This window comes from Armigeres subalbatus, chromosome 2 (genome assembly GCF_024139115.2).
Source record: "Armigeres subalbatus isolate Guangzhou_Male chromosome 2, GZ_Asu_2, whole genome shotgun sequence".
In the NCBI taxonomy this organism is placed as follows: Eukaryota; Metazoa; Arthropoda; class Insecta; order Diptera; family Culicidae; genus Armigeres; species Armigeres subalbatus.
This window is the reverse complement of record NC_085140.1, coordinates 215,484,735-215,506,547: the sequence shown is the minus strand read 5'-3', so window position 1 is coordinate 215,506,547 and position 21,813 is coordinate 215,484,735. Positions and strand designations below refer to the sequence as shown.

General features: G+C 37.1%; 2 protein-coding genes across 3 annotated transcripts in view; one reads left to right on the top strand and one right to left on the bottom strand.

The window, feature by feature from the left end:
• The window catches only part of LOC134211630 (oxysterol-binding protein-related protein 9), a 232,243-nt gene that overhangs the window by 57,857 nt on the left and 152,573 nt on the right, over positions 1 to 21,813 (bottom strand). For both annotated transcript variants that reach the window (XM_062688695.1, XM_062688696.1), the window contains exons 2-6: positions 3,923 to 4,051; positions 3,617 to 3,847; positions 3,461 to 3,538; positions 3,353 to 3,403; positions 83 to 164 (exon numbers count right to left, since the gene is read on the bottom strand). In XM_062688695.1, coding sequence (XP_062544679.1) covers positions 83 to 164; positions 3,353 to 3,403; positions 3,461 to 3,538; positions 3,617 to 3,847; positions 3,923 to 4,051 — 571 coding nt within the window. The remainder of the gene's footprint in view (positions 1 to 82; positions 165 to 3,352; positions 3,404 to 3,460; positions 3,539 to 3,616; positions 3,848 to 3,922; positions 4,052 to 21,813) is intronic.
• On the top strand, positions 22 to 20,303 carry LOC134211631 (elongation of very long chain fatty acids protein 7-like). The gene is made up of 7 exons (XM_062688697.1): positions 22 to 177; positions 18,849 to 18,896; positions 18,951 to 19,047; positions 19,108 to 19,201; positions 19,260 to 19,503; positions 19,560 to 19,702; positions 19,767 to 20,303. Exons 2-7 carry the CDS (start codon positions 18,860 to 18,862, stop codon positions 19,932 to 19,934), a joined length of 783 nt encoding a protein of 260 aa, XP_062544681.1. The 5' UTR covers positions 22 to 177; positions 18,849 to 18,859; the 3' UTR covers positions 19,935 to 20,303.

The window sequence follows — 21,813 nt, the reverse complement described above, 5'->3', positions numbered from 1 at the left end:
CCCATGGCCCAAGATATGGAAATCACTGAGTATTTCTAGCGTGCGTAAGGGAAGAAGAAAATCCCGCAGGAACAGTACTTACCGGTGTCACTGGTTTCGGTTTCCGTTTCCGATTTGCTTACGATCGGGCCTTGGTAGATACCGTTGATTGGATTCGCTGTGTTCTGTGGAAGCCAGGTGGGAGAAGAAAATAACCAAGTGATTAATTATTAGCGTGTTTGCAAGGCGATTGGTTTGTTGCGTACAAGCCAGTCAATGGTGAGGCGGCGGAAAAATCAATTTAAACATTGGCGAGGATCCGAAAGTGGCACAAAACTTGTTTCCATGTCTCTTTTACTTCGCGTGCTTCTTATTTTCAGTTGACTTAGTCTCTGTCTTAAGGAGACATGTTCTTATGTATCGGTAATAATTTGGTATCGTGTCTACTTGTTGGCCGATGACTGGCTGGGAGGAGAGCATGCGGCGATATTTGCAGTCGAACGCTGAGGGCAGTCAACCTAGTAACTACTTACTATATATGCGGATTGCGGCATAGATTTTGGTTAGAACGCAAAGTGACTTTACCGTTTCTAATTGGTCAGTAAGAACAAGCGCCTGGCAGGTAATGTACTCGCAAAATTCGACTGTTTTGGTTGTTTCTGGCCTTGAAGTGTTCGACGTGGTGCATTGTTAAAGCTATTAGTTTTTCATACTTCTGTTCTGGATCAGAAAACTTTCTGTTTGAAAATAATTGTGTTGCATTTCCAACACCATCTGTAGTCTCAACCACAATAACAAGAAAATATGTGTCTGGTGAATAGTGATAAATACGATGCAAATTTCGATTTTTCCATCCAACCGATATAGACACAAGTATAGGCAGATTTTTTCAGAAAATCTATAAAAATATTGGATTCCTATAAGGTGGCCATTATTATATTAGTAGAATTCAGTCAAACACTAATCGAGTATTATTCAGAATTAATTTTTAGTTCCTTAGTCTCAGTTAGTGTATATAATATTTAACTATATCTAGAAAGTAAACTATTGTGATTATTGTGTTCATCAGTAAACTTCACATTAAATAATTAATCTAATTTGTAAGTGACATCATATCCGCAGGGGTATTTTGACAGTTATTATCTTGTGGGGCTTCTTTTGACTTCGGAGGGCTGCTTTGGATTTTTGATTAAATAAAGAGAAAAAAATAACCCAATTTGAAAGAGAAAGTTCTAGTGAACAAGACACCTGCAATTGGATAGTAATTTACGTTATAATTCTTGTTTCAAAATGTCCAAAATGCACCCGATTTGTCAAAAGAAGCCCCACACGATGGTACTATTTTAAAATCATATTTAAATTCCCTTTTGTCACTGAAATTCGCGTTAAAGTGGAAATCAATGATGAAAGAAATGTGATATACAAATATGGAAGAATCCACTGAAACAAAGCACGAAATGCGTAAACGATATGAATACAGCATTTGTTGCAAATTGCGAATATTGCATACAACTATTAAGTAGGGGAACAGCATAATGAATTTCAGTAGTTTTGGGAATCGAAATTAAAAGTTCATGCTGGATAGCCAATTTATCATATTTGAATTATGATAATCAGAAAATATTTTCGAAGAATTGCACCCAACCAATAGCTGCAATGCTTTCTTTATTTTTGTTTAAGGCCGATACAAATATTTAAAATCTATTTTGTCTCCCCCCCCCCTCGGATTTTTTAACCAAATTTTGAGGATTTTCAAAGCATTCTTTAACAAATCCGAGGAGTTTTTTGATTTTTTTCATTTCAATATTTATTTTTTTATTATCCCCCTCCTTGACTTTTCGGAGACCAGTAGGACAAAAAGTTAATTAAATATTTGTAACGGCCTAAGAACCTTTCAACATTAAAATGAAAGCTTGACACCTAAAAATTGCATGAACACACAGAAGAAGAACTAGGGTTACTGCTCCTGGACTTCATCTCATAGCTCCAATATTCATCCCACGAAAATCAAAGCAATGAAAAGGTATTTGATTTGTTTCGTATTTTTGTGAGCAGTGAGCACGCATGTTAGAAAAAAAAGCGACGAAATTGGTTCCGTATTTCTTTGTTTCGCGATGAGATGAATATAAATTCAGTGGGAAGGAAAAGGAAGCAGCTCCAATACGATATTTTCTATCTTTCAGTTACAAAGTCTACCATCTACAAATTAAAGTATAGAGAACTAATTTTATCGGTTCCTCTAGGTAATATACGTAATTTATGCTGAAAAAAGCACAAAAACAAGATACTTATAAAATTTTTGGTTTGATGGGGGGGGGGGGGGGTTGTTTGTTGAAGGAATTGATCCCTCTCTAAAAACTTGGTTCGATAAAAGTAGGATGGCGCTCTTTGTTTTCTTTGTTGTTTTGACGTAGACTACGTCTAAGAGGATGGCTTAAATACAGGGTGTTTTAAAATATTTTTCCTTCAAAATACGTTGATTTTCTGATTTGCGGTACGTATTTTTAAACGATTTTTATTATGGAATATTTAGATCCCCGTTTTATGATATTTACTAAATAAATATTTTTTCGAGTCACTTTTCATCACATTGGTCAATCTATGTATGTTATAGTTAGCCACCATGCTAGCTTGAGGCTTGCTATGCATGCGGTTCCACGTAACAGTAAGGTCAAATTTCAATATTATTTTGAATTCAACATATTGCTGTATGAAGGGCCACAAATGGCACTCTTTATTACATTGGTCAAATCTACAAAAAATATGAAACCTGAGATTTTTTCTGAATTTTTTCGCCAAATTTTTGAATGGGTTAACAATGAAGGTTCAAGTGTTCCCATATTGAGTCAACAATTTTTTAATATAAATATCCTTAAATCGTGAAGGAATGTTGACAATTTTATTAGGACAATTTTATTAGGAGAAGTTATTCAAATTTTGCATTGCAATCCAAAATGATCTCTAGAAAAGTTCAAATACGCTGTAGGATTAGTACGGTTGTCAATCCAAAAATGAGTCAATACATAATAAACATTTATCTTCCCTTATTGAGCAACGAAGCCGCCAACCCGGTTCTTTTTTACACGGGTGGGTTTTAGTATTAAGACCTTTAGCGTCAATGAAACTGTGAGTTAACCCCACGAAAAATTTCACAAAAAATTAAAGAAAATTTAGGTGGTATTTAGAAATCTGTGAATGTTCAGGTTAACCGAGAAATTAATAAATACCAATCGTGTAAAAAAATATTGGGTGTATTATATTCACCACGGGATCAATTGTTTGCCTTTTTTTACTTAAATAGTTAGTGTACGAGTTTAGTACCCAAATAGTTATAGAACAAGTATAGTTAACGACAAATTTCAAGATTAATTACCTTCGTAATCTGTAGAACCACTATCGAATGTTTGATATTGTCGAGCATAGCCTGCAATAACAGAAAAAAATCCATAAAATGTTTTTTTTCATTAACGTCATTACTCACGTTCGCGTGCTCGTAAATCGTTTTTAGTTTTTCAGCTTCTTCACATTCTCCTAGCGATTGTATCCTGTTGTCAATTTTCTGAAATATCAATAAAAGAAAACACAAAAATATCCTCCTAATTTATCGTCATAATTCATGTCAAGAGCACACACTCACCGTTGTCTGTTCGATCATAAGCTGTAGATATGCGTCCGCCTCGGTCACTTTCTTGTCAAATAAAACCAGATTATTGTTTCGCTTTGTACTGGACCCAGGCGTGCCGTGGGAATTGCTGCCGCTCCCCACGCTGTACTGTTGCTCCCAGAGGGCCCTGCTTCTGTTGGCGTGCCGGAGGATTGTATCCTCCAGCCGGCGAACCCATTTTTCACGTTCATCGGCGTCCCTTGCCTGGCAGTGTGGAGCAAGAAATGGCGATATTAATGATATGTAGATAATATGATTCTTTGGTGAGGGCGGACTTGCCTGGAAATGGAACGTTTTGTGATCTACGGTGATGGTGAATGTGTTGACGTCCTGGTCGTCAATTCCGATTACGGCTCCTTTTAATCGCACGCATCCACGACGAACACCTTTCATCATTTTCTCTTTTGACTGTTGAGAGATTACAGAAAAAATCGAGAACAATTAGGAACAATCGTTTTAAAATTTCGTTATAAATAATTAAGACCAAGGTTTTCAAGGTGTATTCATTTTTTTAGTTAAGTTTTTCAGGGAAACATTTAAGATAACTCGTTAAGATCCTATTCCAGAAGCACAAATTTTGACAAAGCAAAACGCATTTTATATCTTTGTGATATAACATGCGTTTTAAAATGTGCTTAAAAACGGATTTTTAGTAATGCTGATTGACTAATTAAGAGTTGGTCACAGGTCAGGCGTTCATCCTAAAAGTCATTTCATTTTTTTAAATTTTAGGCCAAATTTTTAATTGAGACACATCTAGACATCTAATTATCACGTCTAATCAATTGTTGAATGTTGTTTAACTTAATGACAGCGATTTTGCTTAGGTACACAAATATATTATTTGCAGTGATTGGATGACTTTTTAAAAGTTAGGGTTGTAATATTCACTACACAAATCATCAAATCAATTTCATCGATATTGTCTTAACAAATCACGTTTGATGGGAAAGTTACTTCCTGACATTTGATAACATATAAAACACCACCTGGCATTTTTTCCTGTACGTTCCCGATAACCCGTTAAATATTCTGCCCGTAAGCATATATAGAGTTACATTTACATTTCGGTAAGCCTGGGATGTAGAATGTAGGTTATTATTGTGGCGGCCATATCTGGTTATATCCAAACAGACCTTAAACTTTGTCCTCAAAGTTATTGGTTACCATTGATTACGACGGCTGCAAGCAAGATTTTAGTTTCCGGCCACGAGGGATGTTGAAAATATGTTTTTACCAGTTGATAAAAACGTGTTTGTTTCCACACGGAAAGTGAACTAGACTTTGACTAGTCACAGACACTGTGTTGGTAATACTGAGCAAGACTGAAAGTGTACATACGGTTTATAGTCGTGATTTGTTTGTACATATTTGCGCCATCGCGTGATGGCATAATTTTTTAGTTTTGCTTTTACTGATTCTTCTTGCCGTTCTGTATCTGCAAAGGCAAACATAAAAACACGCAAAGAAAAATAAAAGAATCAAATACAGTCATGATTTAGAATTAAAATGTCCATTAATAATTAGACTTATGAGAAAAATATTTAGAATTATGAGATAAGACCGACATAATTATTTTTATAAATTTCACGTACGTTAAGGGAACTCTAACATGAGACTTGAGATCATCTCAAAGTACGAGTCCAATGACAGGATCATCGTTGAATATCACCATTCTGGACGGCTGGCTGCTTGAGTCTTGACCTGGGCCCTGGGCTTATTATTCAAAATTTAATTACATATTTCCTCTCTGTTATTTTGTAATATGTCAATGTGGTCGACACTCTCAGTGATAAACTTGGAACAATTAAAAAAAAAAAATAAATAAACCTCGAACGAAGTGTTCGGAATTTGAGACAAATTTTACTATGCGTGTTCGGCATTCAACGATATGGCCCTTGCCTCACATCAATAACTAGCCGATCAGTCAAAGCATCCTTATGCACGACCCTGCACGTAAAAGCTTCGTACTGCGCATAGATGAGGCAGATGGTTTTATCTGTAACTTTTTTGTCTCTCAGGGCGCCACATAGATTTTCGTGGTTCAGACAATTGAAAACTTTTTCGTAGTCAATGAATACCAATGTGCAGCGGGACATAGCCGTATTGAATTTCATGCTTCGGATGGCTGCTTCATCAATAAAACTTGAGTTGGTGCTATTTTTTCCCCTTCGTCGACCAGAAAGACCACCCAAGTTTGTTCGTCTTGCCTGCAGCAGCGTACTTCCTTTATAGAGATGTCTACCGTTGACAAGCTCCTCAAATGTAAGTTTGTTTTTAGTGTTTTGTTTTTTTAGCAAGTTTAATGGAAATCTGCAACGAGACACCTCAGAAGTAACTCAGTCAGTGTGGAGTTGGGAAGTCATAACAGTTCCTACCCAACCCACTTAAATCAAAACTCTTTACATAAATCCTGATCTCTTCGGCTAATGAAGCAATACTTCAGAGAGATAGTATCTAGCATCTGGAAAGGCTTCTTTTTATGCTATTGCACAAAGCTATTCAAAAACACATGGTGTCCCGACATCACCCGTCACCCGCAAGCCACGATCTAATAGCCCCTGTCACTAATTCATTTAGGAGCAGTGCGTCCAGCAAACAATCGCCAGCAGAACGTCCCCCTTCGTCATCCATCAGTTAAAAGAGTGAAAATTTTCCGGGCGTTCTTTTGAAGTAATAATTGATAATTGAAGATAGTGCGCCTTTCAGAGGAGACCGAAGTCCTACAGAGCTCCGTTCTAGTCGTCACGGTATTTCTCGTGGCTATGAACTATGTATATGCAGACGATATTCTGCTTGTTGTTGTTAGCGACATGTCCGGTCGTACAAGGATTAAGGCACAATCCGCTGCCAATACCGTCCTCCGTAGGCTTTACTATTACAGGCAAGGCGTACGAGGACACGTCTGCAGCAGGATGCCTCAGCTGTAGGGACTGAGCCTTAAGTTAGATGACCAGCCCATCCTCAACAAAAAGAATGTGAATGTTCTCGGAATCTCCATTGACTGGAGCATCTCGGCCCTTCCGCACTTCTGCGGAGTCAAAGTAAGTTGACAAACCAGAGTCAACCTGAGTCGGACCCTGTCTAAGCCTCATAGAACCAACAACAGGTGGCTCCGGTTAAAGATCGTGCAGGCTATCACTGATAGCCGCCTATTCTACGGCATGGAACTAACCTGTATCGTCCACTCTTTAAAAGAGCTTTCTACAACCACAAACACAGGTTTATGGATAGCTCTGAAAGAGCAGCAAATCATCTCCCGGCTCCGAACCGGACACACGCGGCTCCCGCATAACTTCGGCGGAAGCCATTTCCGTACAACGTGCGTTGTCGCCCTCAGCTGTTTCTTAGAAGATGGGGGCCTATACACACAAATTTAACCCAAATGGCTTTACGGGCATCCGGAGATCGATATCGGGAGTAAGTTCCCACAACACAGGGCATTCGGGCATTCCTTGGATTCCCCAAGATTGTCCCCACACCCCTCAGCGAACGGCAGCCCGGGGACCTCAACCAGGGTTCAAAGTTTTCTCTCAACATTACCTATGAACTTCAACAAGGTCAGCTGGGGGAAAGAAGAGAGGGGCCTCGCGCTTCCCCATTTCTAGCAGCGTTGCCTAACTTACTTTGTTTTAATTCCCTGGTATTTAACTGCAGCAATGCAACATTGAAAATGCTACTTTCAACATTCCAAAGTTTGAGTTGAAATTCCGAGAACGTTAAATTCAATAAGTTTTTCGTGGAAATTTCGTAGAATTTACCAATTGATAACTTTTAAAATTTCCAGGTAATATTCCAAAGAACTCTCCGTGATAATTCCGATGTTTTTTCTTGAAAAGTCCATACAATATCCCGTTGAATAATCATCCGTTGAAATCCCAAGATTTTTTTTTGTCCAAAAGTTATTCCCTTTCAAACGAATGGTCATGGGTTCGATTCCCAGCCCCTCCACCAAAAACCCTAGTCAGTCGCCGAATGCGCAGCTTATGCGGTGGCGTATTGTGGTGCACGCCTCACCGTCACGGCTGCCTGATGACGACTGACAACTTGTTCTTCTCGGAGGCATTCCTCCAACGTTACCCGGATAAATGGCAACCGGACAATGCAACGATCATTGGATACACGACATGGACAAAACGAACACAATGGACTCACGACGAGATGGACCAGCAACGACAACAACAATGAATAATGGAAAAAATCTAAAAATAGATTCTGTGTGGATTCTGGCTGCAGAATACCACAGTAGATCTCGGCACAGTAGCGGTTAAGTAACACAGAGTGCCTATCAAATAAATAAAGGAATAAGAAAAAAGTTGTTCCGTAAAAATGTCGAGTAAATTTCCGAAAATTTAGAATTATTTCCCGTTGAATTTCAGCATAGTTTCATACGATATTTTGAAATTTCTCTTGCATAATGTGATTTCCTGAGGAAATTTTTAAGAATCCCATGGACATTCCAAAGACTTCTCCTAATAATTGTCGGTGGAAATTATGGAGAATTTCAGTTGAATTTGTGGTGAATTTATCGTAAAAATTTAAAATAAATTAAAAAAAAAAATTACAAATGCTTTCTTACAAGAATTGCCATATTTTTTTTGTGAAAATTCAAAGAGTTTTTGGTAGGAAATTCAAATAACTTCTCGTTAAAATTTTCAACAATTTCTTTTTCCATCGATAATTCTAAAGAATTTGCATTAGAACTGTCGAAGAAATTGCCGTTAAATTTCGAAGCATTTCGCTTATATCATGTCCAAAGAATTCCTCGCGGAAATTCCAAGAATTTCAGAAATTAAGAAAAATTTCCTCGGGACTTCCCAGAAAATTTTCAGTGGAAATTCTGAAGGGTTTCTCGAGGAAGTTTCGGTGAATTCCCCTTACAAGTTCTAAAGAATGTCTTTTGGAAATGCTAAAAACTTCTTCTTGGATATTCCAAAATGCTTCCTTTGTAAATTCTTAAGAATTTTCCGTTGAAGTGCGACATAATTTCTTGTATTTCTTGATATTTTTAGCCGTAGTTCAAACTATTACTTCAGTGGAATCCATAAGAGATTCGAGTGATTAATTTGGTAAAGTCTTGCAAAAAAAAACGGAAAAATCTAAAAAACTCAAAGGTTCAGCCAAATCGGGTTGTACGCAAAGGTGACGTTGAACTACGTAGTTGCATATAATCTACTGGTTTTCGACTATTCTGTCCGATGAGACTAAAGCAAACGTTTTTCAAGCCCAGCCTGAATCTGTTTTCGATGTGATGTGTATAATTTTTGACCAACGTTTGAAAATGAAGATAAAAATAAAATTTTCAAATAATCGAGGATGAACAACACTCTCAAGCGTTCACATATCCAAATTACCAGTTGATAAAAACTCGCTAGAGAGTAAGAATCGTTCGATAATTGTATCTCGATTCGAAACATTGGTAACAATGCCAAACATCCGATTGAACTTCATTGTTGACATTAAATTGGTATTAATTAGGTTTATATTATTTTAAATGATAATCGATTACACAATTTGAAAAGCACAAGCCTGGCTGATAGTGTACAGCTGCAACCATCACCGACTCAAACTGCTACAGAGACTTACCACCCATCGCTAAGCCAGTCTAAGCCCCTGGTGGCTCATTACAGAAAAACCTGGGCTGTCAACGGCGTTATTGATAATAATAATTATTCCTTCACGTGAATTGCGTCGGACTTACCGTTTATTCCGGCAGACACCTACGAATCAGCAAACACGAGCCAAAGAAAGTTTACCAGAACGCATTCACTGCAGCAGCGAAGAAGATTCCGAGCCCCTCTACTGCATCAACAGACGTAAGCATGAAGTTATCGTCAAATGCCCCCAAGCTTTCCAAGGAAAACGCACGTTTAAGTTAGCCAGTTAACCAGTTAAAAGCCCTGCAATGGCGGACATAAAAAAAAAACTTTCAATGAATAACTAAAGAAATGCTGATAAATTACTAAGTTGAAAAGCAGGCCAAGTTCTAGTTGGAATGTAGTGCTATGGAAGAAGAAGCTTGCGATGCACTTACGAGATTGACTGATTCACCGAAACCAAGTGCTAAACTGTTAGCAAGTTTTTAATAGTAAATATTATCAAACATAGATATTGTAACACACTAGAGCCGGTTTTTACGCGGAAGATATGGGCCGCGTGAATTAAAACAACGTAAAAAACCGCGTAAATCCCAAAGTATGTCTGAAGGAATGCGGAAAGCCAGAAACTCGCGTGAATAAAAAATCGCATAAAAAACAATTCCTGTAAAAACAACCGCGTAACAAACGACTTCAGTGTACATCGGGTATGAAGCGTTGACTCTTCCTTGATCGAATGGTCCAAGAAAATTGAAAATCCATCGAGAAACGGCAGAGATATAAACGTCCAAAGTCTATCATATTTTCGTGACGTTTTTTAATTTTTTGCAATCGTAAAGTGTACCCCAATATAGAAAAGACAGACGTAGTTCTACGTCAAAAAAATCAAACAAGTGAACTTCGCACAAAGCTGCTGTATGAATTATTTTCCAAAAAAATAAAATAAATAAAAAAGTCTACGTAGACTTTTAGTATTATGGACAGCCCCATTGGGGTACACTTTACGATTGCGAGCGGACGCATCAAAGAGATCGCAGCGGAGCGGACACAGCTTCACGGAGGCGCTTATAACATTTTCAAAGGAAATCCATTGCATTGGTGGTGGTGCTCGATGTGTTGCTGCATTCAACCTCAACGAACCAGCATTTCATATGAAGAAAGGGTTGACCATAAAAATAGCACTGTGGCGATCCCGCACCGCCAGTGCCGATGCTGAAAATTTATTATTAATTGTGGTGTCAGATAGTTGGAAAATTGGGAAAAGAAAAATTGGTTCTTTTCAGGACCAACATTTTATGAAAAGAAAGAGTTAATTGCAAAAATGGACTGTTTCGGTGGCATCGGGTTTGGCGTGGTAGCTTGGTTTCTGTTAGTGAATCCATCCATTAAAATTTACTGCATCATCTCCCTCCGACGCGCTATCAAATTCGCTATTTACGATTGAGTTTTGCACTTTGAAGAAAGTTTATTTCGGATAGTCGGATCAACCTTCTTTTGTATAAAATGGTGGCTTTTGTATAAAATCAATGAAGACGCCACCTCAGTGAAAACTATCTACAGCAACCACCCATCGGTGAACGTCGCTCGGACAGACAGATGCCGAAAGATAATGTTTTGTAATATGAAGAAACTTCGTCTTGAGTCAAATTTCTGTTGTCATTCCTCGCAACAATACGCATCTTAGATAAACAACATCTCATAACCAAATTCAGAATCTTGCGAGAAAATTTCATAGGATTTTTAGAATTTGTCATCCTCCGAACGGTCCGTTGTCTGCGGAATCCCGACCGAAATGGCTCGCGCGCGTCGAAAAGCAGCTTTCTTATATCTAATGAAGTAATTCCATTAGCCCCGCCCCTTCATTAATCGTTATGAATGCACATTATATTTACATCCATATCAGATCACAAAGGGGCGGGGCTAACGGGCCTAATTTATTGAATACAAGAAAGCTGCTTTCCGGCGCGCGCGAGCCATTTTGATGAGGATTTCGCAAAGAGCGGTTGAACAAGATTGTATGCAGCGGAGCGGACACAGCAGCACGAAGGCGTGGGTAGCACCAGTAGCAATGCTGTGAGCAATTCCATCCATTCAAACAAATTTATTGCATCATCCCTTCCATCGAGTGCTTGTGATTCTGCTACCGAAGAGTAGCTTTCTGCCGTCGCAAAACGATTAAGTTTTGCACTTTGAAGAAAATTTATCTCGAATTGACCTTCATTTGTATAAAATGGTGGCTCGGAAAAAACTGATTTCAATTCCAATGACTAACAGAAACAAATTTGAAAAGAAAATTTTACTTCCGCCAATGACATGAACGATGAAGACGCCAATACCTATAACTATGTGTAATTAATTCTTGAAGTTCTTCTCACTTTGCCACGTACGTTCCCATCGCGGGCGAAAACCAAACTTTGCAAATAAATATATTTGATTCTGCTTATTTCTCCTTTATTTCGGACATTTTTGAGGATGGTGTCTTCTAGGATTGTGATATCCTCCACTGAAAACAAGTCGAGTGGCTTCAGCGGCCGATTAGTCATGTTAATTCCATGGTTAGAGACTCAAAGTCCATCCAACTGGAAGCAACTATTCGCCTTCTTGATTCAGTTGATTTCCGAGCAGTTTGCTCAATGTTAATAAAGAGACACAAGTTATTATGGCAAATACCATCCATTTCATATAGCTACGTACTCCTACGTCACCTTTGCGTACAACCCGATTGGGCTGCACTTTTGAGTTTTTTTATATATTAAGAAGACTTTCAGCCCTAGGCTGGCTCGAAGTCGAAGTAATTATTGTAATAGTTTGTACAGTGTTAGTGAACGTTAAATTGTACTAAAACAATTTATTAATTACAGTCCTTACGTGAAAGATAGTTGTTCAAACACAAACATCGACAATCAAGGCGAAAAAATACAATGAACAGGTTGTGAAAATTGTGGAAAAAGTGTCACGTCACGGGGGACTAATGTGTGATTAGGTTCGCAGCACGGGCCTTTGTATTTTATTTCAGGATTTGATTTTTTCTAAGTAAAGCATTTTTTCTCCATTATCTCATACCATGAAAATTGCCAATCACTGCTACAATACTAGCATTCGTCATTAAATATCAAAGACTCCGTAAAAATTAATTCTTCGTTGAATAGAATCGAAAAGGGAGGGGGAGGGAGACAAAATAGTGTTTAAATATTTGTACCGGCCTTTATTTAAAAAAAAAAATATAACTTTTTTTCCATAATTTCTTAATTATGACCCATAGTGCAAAAATGTACATATCATAACAAAATTTTCAAAACGACTTATCTGTATTTGTAAACAAAGATTCGAATGTCGATTTAACGAATCTGATAGCACTCCCACGCAAATCAACACTATCAATAGGCAGGTGAAGGTATCTGCTACCTGTTGATGGCGTTGGTTTGCGTCGGAGTGCCATCAGATTCGTCAAACCGACGTTTTGAATCCTTGTTTACAAAAGCAGATAATTCGTTTTGTTTTTTTTTCTTGATATATTATCTGCTACAATATATCCAAAAATGAAAAAAAAAGATTGTAAAATTCGTTTTTTGAGAAAATCGATTTTTAAGTTTGTCTACTTCAATGATTGAACAATTTTTTTTCACAGTGTATATTTTTTTCACGTAGCTCCAATGATTATCTAAAACATTGCCGGAGACATCAAAACGATCGGACAAGCCGTTTTCAAGTTAAATTTTTTGAAAGTGTTCAAGGTGTCAAAAGTCAAAATGGCAAACCAATGAGGTTGAGGGTTCGAGTCCCTCCAAGACACGTGGATTCTTTTTCGCAAATTTCATATCAATTTGTCCATTTCGAAACACGTACTGTGCACAGCCAAGATATTTAACAAAAAAATGGTTTTCGTACGGCCGAGTTGCCGAATAATATGCAATTAATTGAAACCAATTGCAAATGCAATTTTTGTTTTTTGATCACAAAGAATGTATATGCAAAATTTCAGGGAAATAAAAAAATACAAAATTGAAATCTTGAAAAAAATCATGATTTTACAGAGAATTGCTCTGGTATGAAAAAGAAAAAGCCAAGTAGGGTGATCAGCAGACGAATGGAAGTACTGAAGGTAGATACTGGAGACGATTTCACTGATGGTAAAAGACACACAAACATAATTGTTTTAGAATGCTTGATAATGTTAATATGGTTTAGACACGTTTTGCTGTTAGGGCTGATAGGATGAGTGACATCAAATTGTGTCTTCAACAACTTGAAATTCAATAACAAACTTTAGTGTTTTGCATGTAGCCTTTAATTCGACACCACGATCATGTATTTCAATCACTATTAATAGCTGAGTTTTTAGAATAATATATACACACTAAAAATAAATTGCAGATTTCAGTGAAATTTCACTGAAATCTCAAAAGGAGAACCGTTCGGTGAATAATTTTACAGAATTTCGGTAATTTTGATCTGTTGAACAAAGGAAAAAATCACAGAAAATTGGTGAAATAATTATCGAATAGATCAGCATTTGAGATTTCGGTGAAATAATGCAAAATTCACCGAAATCTGTGAAATGATTCAAGTGTGTACAAATATTTCTTTATTGTGATTAAGGGTCTGTCTCATTTGGAGAATTAAACTTAAAAGTGACAGTTCGAAAATTGAAAAAATACCCGGTCATAAGAATGGCTGGTGCTACCCAGTAATTCCAATAAGACGTCGATGCAAAATGATTCGATATCTGCCAAAAATGATCTTGCTCTGCCAGCAGGGTTATTCGATAATTATTGAAATGTCAGTTTTAAGTTTATTTAATTTTCCAAATGAGACAGACCCTAAAGGTATGGTCAGTAGTATTATTATTAAAGGTACCCTCAATACACATAATCTTTTGAATGGAGAAGCAAAATCTTCTTTACTAGACTACTCCGGAACATAGCGGTATATGGAAAATGCTTATTTTCATGAAAATCATCTTCTCTCTCCAGCGGGGGTCTTCAGTTAGCCTTGTGAGCAATGGCGTAGGATTGCCAACCAGAGATGGCGAGTTCGATTCTCGGTCTAGTCTATGATGTTTTCGGGTGGGACTCCCTAGGCATAGTTTTATTTGAAATTCATCCAAGAGGGTAACGGAAACCTGCAACTAGACACCCTGGGCTAGGGTGCCAATGAAAATTACATTTTCGAATTTCAAAAAAACGACATTGCTCACAAGTTGCATTACTCTAAAATATGACCCCATGCAAAATTTGAGCTCAATCGGACATGATTTAGGGGTGCCTAAAATTCATCAAAGTTTTGAAATTTTTACCCATGAAAAGTCGGAAATCGAATTTTTGTTTTTGATGCCAAATGACTTAAAAATGCATGAAATGTCGAGATCTGAAGTTATCTCTAAAAAAAAATTGTTTGAAAAAAATCGATTTTTTCTCTTAGAACATTTTTGGGACATGGTTTAGGGGTGCCTAAAAATCATCAAAGTTTTGAAATTTTTGCCCATGAAAAATTTCCCAACAAAAGCAAAAGTCGAAAATCGATTTTTTGTTTGTGATGCATGTATGAAACGTCGAGATCTGATGCCATTTCAAAAGAATTGATTTTTTTTGTACATTCTTGGGATTTTTTTTTCATCGAATTTTAACACCGGACGACACGCAAACGTTTTCGTAGCCAAAAATATTCCTCTACGCAATATTTGGGCCAAATCGGACATGATTTAGGGGTGCTCAAAATTAATCAAAACTTTTTTTTTTCTCACAAAAGGGAATTATTTTTTTGATGCCAAAGGACTCAAAATGCATGAAAATTTGGGAATTATTTTTTTTGAAAAAATCGACTGTTTTGGGACTTCGAAAAAATTACAATAACATGATTTTTCACGTCACAACGCGGTTTATTTTTACGCTGTTTTGATTTATATTGAAAAACATCGACGTAAAAAAAAACCTTTGTGTATTGATTTTAAGTGAAATAGATAATCCTGATTTGTAAAATAAATAGAGAAGGAATTTGGAAAGTAATTCAAGAAATTACGTGAGTAATGTAAAAAAAGGAGTTGTTATATTGACATACTGTTTCTTTCAATAAATTACATGGTTCTTCTAAATGAGCTCATATTTTTTCGTCGTCGACTTTAGCAGCCTATTTTTCTGTAGATCTCTCCATTTTTTATGGTAACGCAAAATTTTAAATTCAATTGCCCTATTACCAATCACTTGATTAATTTGTTTTCATTTCCATTCAGCTATCAACGCTTCTATTGTTATTTGCGCACTTTGTCTAGCAGTTTGTTTCTCAGCTCGCAAATGAAACATGAACTTACGAAGAACTTCACCATACGACGGCAAATTAGATGACTTGGGAAACAATGGCAAATATTCCCAAAAAAAAAAGAATATCCTCCATTTTATGGAATAAAGCCTGTCCGCGTTAAATTTTGGACATCCATCTTTCAACGCGATTTTTAATCATTTTACCAACCACTGAGACGATCTATTTACATGGCAGCTCAATATTTTCGCTTTACTGCTGCTTTCAGCATGTATTAGCTCTTGTCCAAATTGTTGAAATGGCGACAAATCTATTGAACATTATCTAACTGTCCAAAATTTAACGTGGACTGGCTTTAATAATAATAATAATAAACAGCGTGACTGCTTTCACTTCTAAAGTTCAAATAGATACTGGTAAAAGGAAAACTAAGAATCAAAAAATTTTTTTGATTGATTTTGAGCACCCCTAAATCATGTCCGATTTAGCTCAAATTTTGCATAGGGGGATATTTTAGGCTACGAAAACGTTTGCGTATCGTCCGGTGTTAAAATTCGATGAAAAAATTTTCATCATCTGAAAAAAAATCCCAAAAATGTGCTAAAAGAAAAAATCATTTTTTTTCAAAAAAAATTTTTTTTGAGGTGACGACGTTTCATGCATTTTTATGTCATTTGGCATCATTAACATTAGCATTTAGCAGTTCGCACGAATTCGTAGGTGGTACAAGCCAAGACTATTGTATGAGAGTAGCATCACTTTCATCCGTTACCGCAGATATTGATTTGGGACTAATCACTAACTCCTAGATGGAAGCAGTGCACTCTCCAATAGTCGAGTTCTGTCCTGGCCACGTCCTACTTAAGAAAGATGCAGAGAACTCTACGACCTCTCATAGGTGCCACGGGAGGTTTTGGGATTGCGTGGAAGGTTATAACAGTAGGAATCGTTTTGGTATAACGTAAAACACAGAAAGGCCCTCCTTAGCCGTGCGGTAAGACGCGCGGCTACAAAGCAATACCATGCTGAGGGTGGCTGGGATCGATTCCCGGTGCCGGTCTAGGCAATTTTCGGATTGGAAATTGTTCCGACTTGCATGGGCATAAAAGTGTCATCGTGTTAGCCTCATGATATACGAATGCATAAATGGTAAACTGGCTTAGAAACCTCGCAGTTAATAACTGTGGAAGTGCTTAATGAAGCTGCGAGGCGGCTCTGTCCCAGTGTGGGGATGTAATGCCAATAGAAGAAGAAGAAGAAACACAGAAAGAACTAAGATAGAAATACAAAGTAGGAAAGGGACGAGCCTGGAATTGAACTCACGACCTCCTGCTTATAAGGCAGAAGCGGTAACCGCTAGACCACCGAGCTCGTCGCTTTTTTAAGTCATTTGGCATCAAAAACAAAAACTCGATTTTTGATTGACTTCTCCTTTGCCCCCCCCCCCTTGGGAAAATTTCCATGGGTAAAAATTTCAAAACTTTGATGATTTTTAGGCACCCCTAAATCATGTCCGATCGAGCTAAAATTTTGCATGGGGTAATATTTTGGGGTAATGAAACTTGTGAGCATTGTCGTTTTTTGAAATTCGATGACAATTTTTTTCCCATACATTCCAATGGCACCCTACTGGGCATAGTGTATCCATTGTACTTGCCACACAAGATACATAGGGGAAATATGATCCCAACTTTTCGTTTCGGATATTTTTCGATGTAGTATGTAGCATTTATACGGTTTCAAGTGGACTAAAGAATTATGTTAGTTATTCAAAATCATAATTGGAAATGATTATTTTTTCATGAAAGTTATCAAAAAATTTATTTAGCCCCCACGTACAAGAAGTAACTAATATCAAATGTTACTCAGATTCTATAATCTGTCCAACAGGTCCAACAGAACAGATCAACAGAAAAGCACAATCAAAGTTAATTGCCTATTTTTCGGGTATAAGACTCCCGACATGGTCATTAATTTACAATGTTCTGAAAAACTCCGATGTTAATATGTATATATGAGCTTGACGACCGTACTGAGGGTCATGGGTTCGACGGAAAGCGGTTACTTCCAATACATTTTTCAAATCAAATTCTTCCACATAATGTACATATTCACATCAGAGTTTTTCAGAACATAGTAAAATAGATAAGCTCTCAATTAAATACTAAGTTGAAAATCAGGTCAAGTTATAGTTGGAATGTAGAGCCATTAAAAAAGAATATGAAGAAGTAGAAGAAGAAGATCTCCACTCTCAAGTGACATCAATATTTACAGATGGGACATTGCCGCCTTGTAGCTTAGTATTCACCATACACTTCTACTTTCACAATTATAAACTGCTAGTATTCTTGATTCCATTGATGCGTTTATAAATCAGGGTAGTACGAATATTTCCATGCCCGGAAATTTTCAAAACCGGGCCGGGATTTGACAAGCATTCTCTGGCACGATCCGCTGTGTAGCCAATTATGCAGCCACGCAAAGCAGTATATGCATGCTTCGCGAGTCAATAGAGTTAATTTTCAAAACGACATTTCAAAGGCAGTGGAACCACCTCTTTTTTTTAAAGATTCTACATTCCAAATGAAAATTGGCCTGATTTTCAACTTAGTGTTAGCATTAGCAGTGCATAATTGGAATCTTTTCAGCGCTTGTTATGGGCATTATGCCCTTTTCTATGCAAGCATCCATTTGTTGATCACAATTGTGTCCCTTTGAAATAAAATAATCCTTTTTGAGCTTCTGCGTACTGAATAGTTTGAAGAGTTGGCAATATGGTTATACTTTGAAATGAAGTTATTTAGTATTTTGAACATTGATTAATCTTAAACATTATGTTCACTATGTAAATTAATTTTATACCCATCGAAAAACATTAGAAACGTTAGTTTAGACCAATCAAAAACACATATTTTGCCTGAACCTGAACTGATGCAGGCAGCGTACTTCCTTTTTTCATCAAACGGCGCTGCTAGCCACAATTTAGCCCACCAGCGACGAAAGCCGCTTTTTTCGCCTTTTCAAAGTTGCCCGAAAAGAGGCAAATATTTAAGAACATGGCCATTGGAAAGTATTTTGGTCGCCAACCTACGATTATAGCCATAACTGGAACGCTTATCTCATGTATTTGTTTTCAAAATTTAAGACATGCAATAACTAAAAACAATCATTGAGCAGATGGGAGCGCAACATAATGTGACATACTACCACTGTGAGGTACAACGCAAAACGGATCTGATGCATTTTTCGGTAGCTTGTAAAACTTCCTACAGTTCAAACACTATATTAAATAATAAATGTTTTGGGAATCTACAATTGAAAATTAATATCATATGTGTTTTGAATCTTTATAGGCAGCAACACAATGGATTTATATAACTACTACATCTGGGAAAATGCAGGTGAGAAATAGTTAACCTTTACTTAACACAATTTCTTACAATTCCTTTTCATAGATCCCCGAACACACAAGTGGTTCCTCGCAGGTTCTCCATTCCCTATGATGGGTGTTATTATCGTCTACCTCGCTCTGGTATACTACATAGTTCCTAAGTATAAAAAGACTACGAACATTTGAGAATCCCTGTTTTGATACATATTACACATTCGCAGGTACATGGAACATCGAGAAGCTTACAAGATGAAGACATTCCTAGGATTTTACAATTTGTTTCAAGTAGGATACTGCGTTATGGTGGTAGTAAAGGTAAAACCTTTCAGTTATAATATATTGAAGGCAAAACTAAATAATCAAACTGTTCCAGTGCTTTCAAGCAGGATGGACGCTGGACTATTTCTACCGGTGTTACGAAACGGATTATTCCAATCGCCCGAAAGCTGTAAAGATGGCTGAAGTGACTTGGTATATTCTGTTCATAAAGTTCTTCGAGCTAATGGAGACAATTCTATTCGTTCTACGCAAGAAACAAAATCAAATTTCATTTCTCCACGTTTATCATCACATTAGTACCTTTTTTATTGCCTACGTATTCTGCAAATATGTTGGAGGTAACAAGCTTAATATTTCAAAAATTGATATTGAAATGAAACTTCTCCTTTTACAGGCAGCATGCTAGTGTTCTCGATAGTAGCCAACTCGGTAGTACACATCATAATGTACGCGTACTACTTCATATCAGCATACGATGTGGCAATTTTCAAGTTCTTAGCAGCCAAGGTAAAAAAGTACATAACCAGTATTCAGTTGGTAAGTAGTTCATACCTAACACAGCCTTGTATAATGATTACCCTTACCTTGTGTCATTTTACAGATTCAATTCGCGCTGCTAACGACAAACAACCTGTTCGGCTTGCAGCCAAACTGCAACACTTGCAAGCCGTTTCTCGCTATGTACATTCCAAACGTGTTTGTTTTAATCTATCTTTTTAGAGATTTTTATAAAAAATCCTACGACAAGAAACAATTCAAGGTCAAGTAGATCATCAAGAAATGCAATCAAGCTAATGTCGCCGGGCTGAAGATAATCCAGTTGACCCCTAAGGGACCGGAGGTTTCAACGACAAAGATGAAACTGTGATAAACGAGAACGTTAGTAAGATCGTAATAGGTATGCGTAATTAATTGGGCGCGCCATCAACAGAGACGCTTGTAAGGAACTAAAAAAATAGGCACTACAATTAAAACAGCACGCTTCAATTGCCTTAATTAAATTGAGCAATATGAAAACTATTTTCCTTGATACCAACTAGAACTTCAGAGACAGGGGTTTGCCATTAAGTGATATTGAATACAACGAATGATAGATAAAGATAATAAATAGTGAAGCATGATTCAGCTTCTGATCTAACTATGTGTACTTCATTTGCGACTTATTAATGATTACTGTTTTGCATTCAAGTTCTAGAGTACTCCAAAAAATAAAATAATGTTTCTTAATTCCAACTGATTAAATTTAGAAGAACGAAGTGAGAAAAGCTATCTACCATTTCCATGTCAAGAAATCCAAAGCAATCATTAGTGCGGCCTTGTAATAATTGAAAGGGAAAGTAAACAGAGATTATCTTTTGGACAAACGATTAGCATAGCATAGCAGCATAGTTACGGTGTACTTCGAAGATTGGACACTCCTTCTGTCCACGCCCATCTTCACCATAACTTGGGAGGGGAAGGAAATGTTGGTGTAGTACTTACTTAAAGAGAAACTCCCGACTCAGCGACACCCTCATAAGTACCACGTAGTTGGATATTGGGGAAGTTATTAGTTGGGTCAGGATTTGCCTGTAGCTGACAATGTGACCGTGGAAGATCTTACACCGTAACACACCACGCAAAGGTGTCTACCCAGTGTTACGGGCAAGAGATTATCTTTTGGACACACGATTTTTCAAAAACTAACGCTAGAAATATATGTTTGGAGTATAATGTAAACATTTTTTTATGATGAATGCAGTCTATACGAACTGACTACTGGTATACTGATAAAACCCTGATTGTTGGGACGGAACTATTAGGATCTTTTTGCAGCACGCGGTTCGTAAGGCTAGCGAGCTCAAAGTATTAAATAAATTTGAAACATCAGCACATTTGGTGTAATACGAAAGAAATTCAATCTTACATTTGGTCTTGCTAGTATTTATTCGGAATAACTGGATGATAGTAGGATAAACGTATTCAAATTAACTATTTTAAATTAATCGGATAACAACTTCGATAAATGCTACTTCTGATTTACTCTGCCACCTCGATTTTACAAGAATAAAGGTTTTGAGGAAAGATGATTTAGCGGCAAAAAGACACATCTGTCAACGCTGAACAGCTAGTATCGACAGCGATGCGCATGGTTGTGCGCTATCGCAGTGATGTATATGCGCCCCCAACACTGATTAGTCCACCTAGCGGTAATGGTGCTTTTCACATCTCTATATATAAAAATGAAATGGTCTGTGTTCGTATCCGCATAACTCGAAAACGGCTGGATGGATTTTCTTCATTCCTTCTGTAGATATTTTCGTTATCGTTTCCGACGGGTTTATATGATATTTCCGTATGATAAAATCACGAATAAAGTTGATTAAATTGTGAAAAAACTAAAATAAAAATTCATATGGAACTATTGCATGGACATTTTCGCCTACTATGCAGGACAACGTCTGCCGGGTCTACTAGTGTCTTATAAAAATAGTATCTTAACCTAACTATTGAGCTCATTGTCGATTCAAAATGAAAATTGCACATAAGAAAAGTGTATATCAGCTACGTTTAGGTGGATAGGCCTATAACTCACATTTGGTTATACTCATTTCAAGAACCCTCGTCGAACGCAACTTGTTGCACTAGACTCGAAATGAGTCAAGTAT